Raw genomic sequence first — 10,903 nt, 5'->3', positions numbered from 1 at the left:
AGAATATGAACCAAAACAACCAACCTCTAGCAGCAGACAACCAACCTGTAGCTGCAGACAACCCAGAGATGGAGCCATTACCGTTAGTCTCTTTAGCGGAAACTCATGCCACGACGCTAGAATGGATCAGAGTCTGCATGGTAACCGCCCAGGACTTAGGAAAGGCAGTTTCCGACCTTGAGAAGTTTACCGGGGAGAAGGGGGAACTAAGTCATTTCCTAAAAGGTGATGATTGACTGATAGGTCTAAAAGAAGCGAAGACAGCTGAACCTGCTCGACAGTGAGGATGATGAGGTGTTAAGGGCAGCAGTCGTCTGGAGAGTAAAAGAAGTGTCCTCAAGGAAAGATTGAAGAAGGCGTTTGGAGGAGGACAGTGGACCCCAGAAGAGGACATATTTATGATGTTGATTGAGACAAAGAAACCAAGACAGTCTAATGGACAGTATGCTGTGGAACTACTGGCACGATACAACAGAATCGCTGATAAATTCAGCGAGATGATGGAGAAAATCCAGGTACAGGGTAGCATGCAATTCCTATCCAATGTACTAAAGATTCAGTTGGCAAAAAAGCTGAGGAAGAAGGAAACAATGCCGAGAGAACGCTCCTTTGTAGAGTTTGCTCAGGAATTAATAGATACAATCGCCAGGGAACAGGAGGCCCGAATGGAAGTGAAAGAGCCGGGATAGACTCAGATCAAATACAATTGGCCTAGGAATACTTATAACTCTTGGCAAAGGAGAGCATACCAAGTTTGTGGGAGAGACAGGGCAAGAAATCAGGGAAACAAACAGAACCAGGCAAAACATAACAGTCGCCAATAGAACCGCAAGTATCTCGTATGCAGAAAGATTGGACACCTAGTGCCTGCGTACCATATGTTTCGAATGCGGAAATGGGGCCATATAGCCAAACAGTGCCCATACATGTACCGAAGAAGAGATGTGGACTGGGGCGAACCAATAGAGATCAACGCCCAACAAATATGGAGAAGCAACTGGAGGTTGAGTAGATCATCTGGGGAATTCACGGAAGCATTGAGAACGTTGGTGACCGAAGAAGCTGAGAAGCCAGGGAACCGAGGTAGTCAAGGAGACAGGAAGATGGAAACAAGGGAACAGAGGCGGACAGAGGCAAAGAATGGGAGAGAGGAAGAATTCCAGACCAGGCCATCCATAAGCTGATGTGGCGTTTTTCAATCCAAATGGCATCCGCGTGAATTCATAGTGATTCCTCTCAAACGTGAATGCCGTCTTATGTTGGTCCCTTTATGCATCTTTATCTGGTGGTATCCCGCTTTGAGATCCAGCGTGCTAAACACCTTAGCGCCCCGAATCTGTCTAGTATGTCTTCAAAACAAGGGATCGGATAGTCTATCACCACCTGATATATATCTGACTGATCCCCCGGCGCACCCTTCTTACGAACCGCCCATAAGGGACTGTTATAGGACGATGTACTATTGATGATGATCCCCTGTTCCTTGAGTTTCTCTAACTCCTCTCAGATATGATGGCACAGTGGATACCTTCTCTCTTTCACATATGTGACACTTTCCATTTTAAGTGGTATCTTGTGGACAGTTTCCCCTGTCGCCCCCAATGTAAGCCCCTCTCAAAAAAAATATCCTGAAATTCTAATTGAATGGAGTGACGCCAATCCTTTATGCTAGAAATCGCACCTACTCTCACCTTCTCACTCCTCTTGACCCTATGAGAACAAAATTTCGTTCCCCCTATTGAGACATGCCACTTCTCCCTGTTCAGTCTCAGATAAGCGCCTACTTTCTCTAACAAATCACATCCAACAATCAACTGATACTCCAACGGCATGCTATTCACCACGTGTACAAGGTTACCCTCTCTCGCTTCTCATTTACTCAGCCCGATTTCTACTTCCCCTTCTACGCTACAGGGTCCACCCAGGGTGACTAATTTACAGTAACATACCTGAACCTGGAATTTCCCTCTATCATCCTGCAACCTCTCCAGCACTTCTCTACTGGTAATTGTGTGAGAACTGCCAGTATCGATGAGACACTTCACTCCGCCCTCTCCGATGATAGGCAGACCGCCGTGTTTACTCCTTATACTATTATTCACCAGCATGTGGTTGCCTCTCTGCTGGCACCCCCCTCAGATTTCAGATGAGGTTCTCCTTCCTCTTGTTTCTTCTATAAACCCAGAAGACCTCCTCCACTCCCATATTATTCAGTTTCCCCCTCCATTTCTGATACTTCAGAGACCTCTGTAGACTCGCTTGAAGAGCCTTCTGTCTTCTGTCTGTTACTTCTCTTTTGCATCTGTTGAGCGTTTATCTCCATGGACTCATCCCTATACCCATCACGTCTTCTGTACATATAGGAGCACTGTTTAGCGATGTGTCTCTCATTCCCGCACTCGTAGTATCAAGTGTGAGGACACTGGGCCACCAAATGCCCTACTTTGCCACACCCGTGGCATTTACGGTCCTCCCTCCGCCCATCCATTTCCCGATGATTTTTCTGGGGCCATTCTTCTCTCCGGTTTTCTTAGCCTATCTCTTGTAAACTCCTGCTGTTCTCTTCTACTCCACGGGTTCTGATAATTTCTGGGATGGCTGTAATGGATCTTCATCCAGTCATGATCATCGGGTGCCATGTGAGATTCTTTCTCCCGGGAACTTGCATCAATCAATTCCTGGGAGTTCTCTACAAAAGAACGTTTCTGGGGTATGCCTTCTCTTTTTTCCAATCTCCTTGGCTAATTGGACTTTCAATATCGTTGACAGGAATATCATGCAAGCTTGCACCAGGTCAGTTTGCATCATTTTCCTGTTGTAGCATGAAAGCAGTACAGGGGCATAATGCCCACTGGACTGCCTTTTCTTCTCCTCTCTTTCACCGTGCTCCATAGTGTCCCTGGATCTGGTTAGGGGTGGATGCATCATTTCACCCGGCAGACCACTGCAGGCTTCAGTTCATCAGTGTCCCTGCAGTCCAGAAGGTTTTCTGATTTCTTTGCTTCTATTCTGTCCATGACGCAATCACAGCCCGTTTGCACCCTAATCCAGGCGAGCGCATTACCATGTGCTTTCGGCATGGTGGTCGCATTTTCTGAATTGGGTTTCCTTGGTTGTCTAGACCAAAGTTTTCTAGATTAAGAACTGCCGGTCTAACTGCTTTTCGGCCAGTCATGTGCGTGAATATGAGAGACAGAAGAAAAGAAGAGAGATAGAGAGAGATAAAAAACTAGTAAATAAATGAACGAAGCGAAAGAAGAAAAAAAAAAAAAAAAAACGTGCGGACTTAAAAGGTCTAAGGTTTTGGCACCAGTTAAACTCCGTCAAAAACAGAACTTTAAAAAAAAAGGGAAAAAGGACCATGAAATGACTCGCACAAGATCAACTAAAAGACTACTTTATTTTTCCTTTTAATCCTCTATATATACATTTTTACAATGTTTACATAGGCTAGTAGCCTAATATCTACTTATGTATATATATATATATATTGCAACATCCTCTTTTTTAATAAATAGTTGATATTTATAGATAAATGATTTTAGTTATGTTTTTATTTTATGTATATCGTTTATTTGTTATTTTAAATCAAAAAGCAAACTAACCAGTTTTCATTGTCTAAAATAAATATGCTGTTCAAAACAAGGAAGATGGCGGAAGGCGTCCTTCCGAAGTGTTCGTTGAATTGTTTATGTTGAGATAGATTGAAATTTTTCAACTTTTGTTGTTTCTATACAATAATTATAGAAAAAGAATAATCAAAGAAGAAATAGAAGAACATAACAATTATCAATAAACTATTTGCATCGTAAATCATAGCAAATAAAGCAGAGCGATTATACTACAATCAATTATTTTTGGATCAACCAGTGAACATTGAAGATAGAAGAGAGGAAACAGATACTCTTGATTTGGCTGGCCTGGTGAGAGGACATCGATCGGTTAGAAGAGGGAAGGACTGGAAGCCATTGTGAGGAGTTGGAAATAGTGTCATGGACAAGAGGATGTCAATAGTCATAAATCATCAGGGGAAGATGTGTAATTGGTTAGTTTTGTTTCTAACTGGAATTTATTGTATTTGTAAAATAGCTATTAAGTTTAAGTGTTATTCGTGGTAAAGTGTCGTATGTTTCTGATTGCCTGGAAACCCACCCTGAGAAAAGAGTCTGTTATGTTATAAAATTCTATCATCTAAATAATATTAAAGTTTTTAATTTGAACCCAAGCTATCTTTTATATTTGAAGTTACTTAAAACTATTAAAATTCTTTTTATTTTATTTTAAATAATTTTTGATTATTAAAATATATATATATATATATATATAAAGTTATTGAATAAGCATAAAATAGGATGTAGATGTAATATGGTGAAGATAAAAGTGAATAGATACAATTTAAGACAATAAGAAAAATGAGAAAATAAAAAAAATGTTTTGGGTGTCCACAATAGTTCAAGAATGGAGTGAGAATAAGGGAAGGAGGGAAGTAAAATAGTCTTAAAGTCAGTGCTGAGTGTGTTTGATGAGGTTTGATATGTGTCTATAAGGGACGGAGATATTATCTTAGTCAGTTTTGTGGTTGACAGGTTTTTCTTCAAGGTTTATATAGAGGGCCTCAGTTATTAGGCGTTTTTTTGTGGTTGGGGATGGTAGCGAGAATGGAGGTTCTGTCAAAGCCATTATAATCCAGAACCAGTATTTTTATAACAAATCAATCACCGGAGATTTTAATTTATCCCAGACTGCAATGATTGAACAGTAATATTTGGGTACTAATTCTAGTATTTTAGTACTAAATAGTAATAATTAGGTACTAATTCCTGTATAAGTTTCAACTCGAAATTTGAAAAGTGCTGGGTTGGTCTGTCCCTGGCCTGGCAGAATTGAACACCTAATAACTTCCAATCTTTTTGAGTACTAATTCTAATATTTTATTTCTAAATAGCAAAAATTAGATACTGATTCGTGTATAAGTTTCAACTTAAAATTCAATAAATGCCAGGCCAGGGACATTCAGAAGATTCAGAAGGATCAAGAATATCAGAGACGGAAGAAGATACTGAGAACCCAAGAAACGGAAGCAGACTCAATATCAGAGGAGCAGCGGGTGGGCCCTGCAGCATTAATGGAGTAGGCAGTAATGGGCTTAAATAAGGGGGGTTTTAGGGAAACAAGTAACAGCTCATGTAATGGGTAAGAAGACTCAGGAATATTAAGTAATTATAGGGTGTGATCTATTGGATAAAGTGAGGGTGTGTGTAAAGAACAAAATGGGGCAATGGGATATAGAAATCAGAGGAAAGAAATATAGTTGCCAGAGACTCTTGGGGGTACTCACTGTGTCTGGTTACAAGAGGACTCTGATCCACAACTGGGATACTTTGCCATCATTCTCCTACAGCTATCATTTGCATGGCCTCTTTCTTTAACTTAAGAGAGGACTGCGATCTAGAACTGTGATACTTTGCCATCATTCTCCTTAGGCTATCATCTACACAGCCTTCATCTTCAACATAAAGTTTGATAGACATTTTTGTTTTTATCCACCAGACATTATTTATTTATTATCGAGCATAAAATATTTTGGGGGAGTGAAGTGGCACTGTGGTAAGGAACAATGCGAGTAGCTCCAAGAACCCGGGTTCGAACCTGCCTGGGTAGAAAATTGTTTTCTGTTACACTGTAGTCATGAGTCAACCCTGGATACTGGAGCCCTCCTGAGGTATACCCAGCCTCAAAAATTGGGTACCCTTAATTGGGTAAAAATCTAGCAGTCGAGTGTGATTATGACCAAATCACCTGCTTGCACAACCGTTGGTCTAGTAAAAGTACTTCCTTACAAAGTACTGAACCCCTGACCCTTCATGGGTTGTAGCAGTAGATTTTAATTTTAATTAAATATTTTATTTTGGGTTAAAGAAAGCCCTCTCTTTTGTTTTGTTTAGTTTATAATAATTAATTCCCTATGTTCTCTTTATAGTTTTATTTGTTATAAAATTTTATTTATTTCATCGTTGACATGGGATTCCGAACATTACACATACAATTTAAACTTAACTAGTACATAATCCATTCACTTTTAGATAAAACTATCTGATAGTATCCTACACTTCCTGCAAACACTTTAAATTACCTCATTGTAAGAATGCAGTAACTGGCAATTTTTTAGTAAATATGCAGAAAGTGATATGTGATTACTAAACAGTAGGAAGTTACTGCATTTCTAATAAGTAAACATGTTGCAATTACTGCATTTTAAGACATTAAAATTAACAAAATTATTTATATACTGTATTTTCAACAATTTTAAAACAAATAATAATTTTTCCTGACTACAGTGATGTAAAACTCTCAAAAATGAATTTTTGAAAGATACTGTGTTCTTACTAAATGGGGCAGTATTTAAATTCAAACTTCCTAGTTTAAACTAAAAAAACTTTCAATCTTAACTTGAATTTAATCTTGAAGATTAAAATACAAAAACTCTAACATTATTCAATAACATTCTTTCATTGTGATAGCTGTTAAGAATATCATTGGTTATTAAAACAGTTGAGGATTTATGCTACTTAGTAATTGGACAATTTCAAAAAAACATTTATTTTGAAGAAGTTAGGGGGATTTATATTGAAGTAATTATGAAACAAATTAAAGTTCAGATATCCCTATTGTCATTAGCACAATGAAAAATAAGACTTCTTTATGATAAAAATTAAGAGCCAGTAAAATAACACCACAATCAATAAAGTAGTTTTGGTAGCAAAACCAATAAGTAACCTAACCTGATTCCTCCGGACGAGGAGCACTAGTTTCTTCTATGTGTACAACAACATCATTTTTTAATGATATTGAATTGTCAATAATCCCTAGGGTATTTGTAGAAGAGAGTGATTTAGGAACATTTCTCTTAAAAGACTTGAATTCTTCCTCAGCTGCCTAAAAAAGCAAGTGAAATTATTATTAATGAAAATCAAATAACATCAAGTAATTAAACACAAAAATAATTTCATACTAAAAATGAGGTTAGTGAGAAAGAAGAGTACCTAACTAAGATATACATAAGAATATGATGATAAAAACAGATAGTTCATAATCCATTTATACCTAGGAGGGTTAACAGTTTTTAAATATGAAAAATAATATTTCAATATATCATAAATATATATTATATTTTACTTTATAATAGATTTACAGGGTATTAATATTTACAATATTAATTATACTATAAAGTTTAAAATTTGAGTTTAATAATAAATTACTGATTATATCCAATTAAAATTATATCTGAAGTTCTTATCTTTTTTTTAATGTTTTCATAAAATATATTTCAGAAAACAAGTTAATCTAAATTTAATTATTTATTGATGAACAAACTTGTAAACAATTTTCAAAGTTATTCTCCCACATATCTGACTTATAAGCCATACAAGCCCACTAACATGTCGTTATAAACATCAACCATTTACAGGGAGTCGATGATGAACATCATAAAAGTCGAAATTAAACATATTCACAAATATTTAATTTATTAAAAAAGTAATTTTCACCTTTAAATTTTTTTTTTTTTTAATAAATTCATATTACTTTTTTTTTCTGCCCACCTTTGAACGTATTATTTCACTTTTAAACCTTTTCTTACACATTTTTTGTCCCCCACTTATATTACGTTTCCTCTTTTTAACTGTTGTTAAATAACCATGACACTGTTATCTTCCGGTACTTCGTTATTCGGTAATTCGTTGGTTCGTATATATTTTTAACTCTTCCTATCACCATTTGTCATCACCCTCTCACACGCTTTCTTCCTATAAATTTTTCTACTTTTTATTTATATTTTCACCCTCTCGTAACGTTTTTTCTTTATAAAAAAACACTTAGTCATTGTTGTAACGGCCTTTTTAATTCTGAGTTTGGCCGTCATTAGCGCAGTATCCATTAGGCGTTTGATTTTCCAGCGAACAGGTTCGTTTTTATTCTTTTTTTGTTTTCTTTCCCCTTTCTTTATTTTACTCTTACCGCTTATTTTCTCCACTTTTATCCATTTTCCTTACCCGCGTTATAAGTTCTGTTCACTATACTTATAATTTGCCTCTTTATCATCCATTATTGTTACATATATTTTCTTCCCCTCAATTTTCATTTTCTTTTCATATTTGAATTTTTAAATTAATAATAACTAATATGTTCATACTTCTTTGCATTACATAACTTTATTTTTATTTCATTTCCTCAATTATGTTATTTTACCCAATTTTTCAATTATCTATGTATACATTTTATTTCCCGCTTCTCTCATCACTTCATTTTATTAATTATATTTTGTAAAATTATTCATTTTATGTGTAAAATTATTCTGTTTATACTTTCTTTTTTATTTTTCTATACTTACTGTGGTTGTTATCTTGTTCTGTTTTTAGCCCTGAAGAAGGCTAGAAACTCTAGCCGAAACGTTGGCACATTAAAAATAGGTTAATCGAACTTATTTGTGTTTTTCATTGACCTCATCCCCAACCATTTTCTCCTCGTTGAAATTAACCCTTCTAAACTCTATAAATCACCTCCTGAGTTAAAACCTTTCTTGTACTAGTAAAAAGTTAACACAAAATTATGTGAAAAGAAGGATGAATTCTGCTAGATTTGGTCAGTTTTTGGCTGATATAGCATCACCGAAGTGTAATGAAATTGTGCTAAACAAAGCAAAAAGCTATCAGAGAAGCCAAGATCCACTTTGGGCTGTAGAACTATACAGTAAGTAAGTATCAATAAAAAGCAGTCACTTTTTTTTAATGAATGGAATATAGTCTTATCTCACCCGGACCATATTCCATTCATTGATACACACGGTCAATCAGCAATCTTCCAGTATGTCACTTTTTTAATTTTTTTTTTTAGGCTGGGTTTTATAATGGAAAATCAGGTCACTTTGCTCTCTCACTCTTTTGTCAACACACATTTTACAGGATCTTATAAGATGTTGGGGTCCCAACATAGCATTCTAAATACAATCTTGATATTAGGAGTTGTATAAAATCTCTAAAATCAACCAAGATTGCATATACATTCTCGTTCCCCCCCAAGACTTTTAAAAAAGTTGTCTAAGTGGTTTTACTCTATTTAAGGTGTATTGGAAATAATCTTTCCATTCCTTAAGTACCACTTCTTTTGCCACTTATATTATCCCTTCCTTAAACCTGATCTGGATAATGTATGGCTTGTATTCATTTTCAACTCTCTCTCGAGATAAGATCATCATAAAAAGTTTTAAGGGTATCTATACATCCAGCAACACAGTTGACCTTAAATATGGACAGGCCTGAGTTAGTAGAGCTTGAGAATTTTCCTCTAACTTCTAGCGGTGCCTTTTAATAATCATCTAGCTCTGCCAGTTCACTCAACATAATCATTTTATCCCCTTTACCGCTTGCGTAGAGTAGGGTTACGATTTGTAGAGTCTGGACCAGATGTCTCGTTCTTGAACCAACTCTCTTCTCCTACTCCAGTCCATATCCAGCCCCCTGAACCCCTCTATAACAATCTCCTCCCACACGAGTCTCATACGTCTTCCTGGGCCATCCTAAAGAGGTGTCCAAACCACCTTAGCTTGTGGTCTTTTAGGATGCTTTCAGCCAGTTTAAACTCCAAGGCTAGTCCATATGGTGCTGTTCTGTATTCTATCCCATTGTGTCCTTCCTTCCATATTACGAAGATAATACATCTCCATGGATTGGATCCGACTCTTGTGTTTCGAGGTGAGGGTCCACGATTCGGAAGAGTAGGAAAGAATAAGGAGGAACGTCAATTTATAGATCATTTTAGTTTTTCTCGTCACTTCCCTTTTACCCAGGAAACCCCTTTGAAACAAATTAAATACTCTTCCAGCTCCACTGATTCTCTGAGAAACTTCCTCATCAATCCAGCCACTTTCGTTGAGATGAACATGTAGATATTTGAAATTATCGACCTGCTCTAGTCTTACTCCGTTCACTCTGATCACCCTTATTATGCCATTTTACTACTCATTAAAAAAAAAGAATGTTTTTCCCTCATCACATTTATTATTTGGATTGGCTACCCACAATTTTTATTTAACCAAGGCTAATAACTCTAACTTGGATTACAATAACACTGCTTCTTTTGAGATTTTTTTGCTTAAAATTTTCCATTTTACATTTGTTTCTCAAGAATTCATAATTATTGTATCATAATGATTTAACCAGGTATCTGAGAAGTCCTTGAATCCAGAAATACTCTTCAGCTGAATACAATTGAAAAACACCATACATTTACTCTTTTAGGCTTTATCTCTCACATAATTTTCTTCTTTCCGATAAATAATCTGAGTCTATATTTGCTTCTCTATAGGACCTCACATTCACTTTATTATTCTCATGACAAATTACACTAATAAAAAAATCAATTTGGTTTGCTGTCCTTGTTTCTAGCAAAGTGTATTGTTACCTAACAGATTTTTCAATAAGAGAAAATTGTGTTAATTACAATAAATCCTTTAGAAATGACATATTAAGCAAAAACGGTAAAAACCGGATAATGTAGATGAACAGAACAATTATAAAATGTGTTTAGAATAAAGTATTAACTTACTAATGGTAAGCCAAGGCCTATCCTTCCCCAATTAACAGTTGATAATTTCTCCCTCAGGGCATCTGCTACCGGTGAAGCAAGGACAGGGTTTGGTAAAAGTGTTTCATGACACTGTAAACATTTATATCCTGCTGGTGCTGTTGTATCTGGTAGTTCTCGGACAAATTGATCCAAGCAATCCCAATGATAAACATCTAAAAAATTATATATATAAAATTATATATGCTTAAAGGCCAAAAACATATAATAAAAATACATTGTTTTATATACATATATTTGTTCTATTCATAGACGTTTCCAG

At 36.0% G+C, this 10,903-nt stretch overlaps 1 protein-coding gene across 1 annotated transcript in view; it reads right to left on the bottom strand.

Moving 5' to 3' along the window:
* LOC106688463 (zinc finger protein-like 1 homolog) overlaps window positions 1–10,903 on the bottom strand; it is a gene marked incomplete in the record, with an annotated part of 35,289 nt that overhangs the window by 10,379 nt on the left and 14,007 nt on the right. The window contains 2 exon segments of the mRNA XM_067050352.1: window positions 6,783–6,936; window positions 10,603–10,796. Coding sequence (XP_066906453.1) covers window positions 6,783–6,936; window positions 10,603–10,796 — 348 coding nt within the window.

This window comes from Halyomorpha halys, unplaced genomic scaffold (assembly GCF_000696795.3).
Source record: "Halyomorpha halys isolate HHAL.00 unplaced genomic scaffold, Hhal_1.1 Scaffold1131.1, whole genome shotgun sequence".
NCBI classification, from domain to species: Eukaryota; Metazoa; Arthropoda; class Insecta; order Hemiptera; family Pentatomidae; genus Halyomorpha; species Halyomorpha halys.
This window is presented reverse-complemented; position numbering and strand designations above follow the sequence as displayed.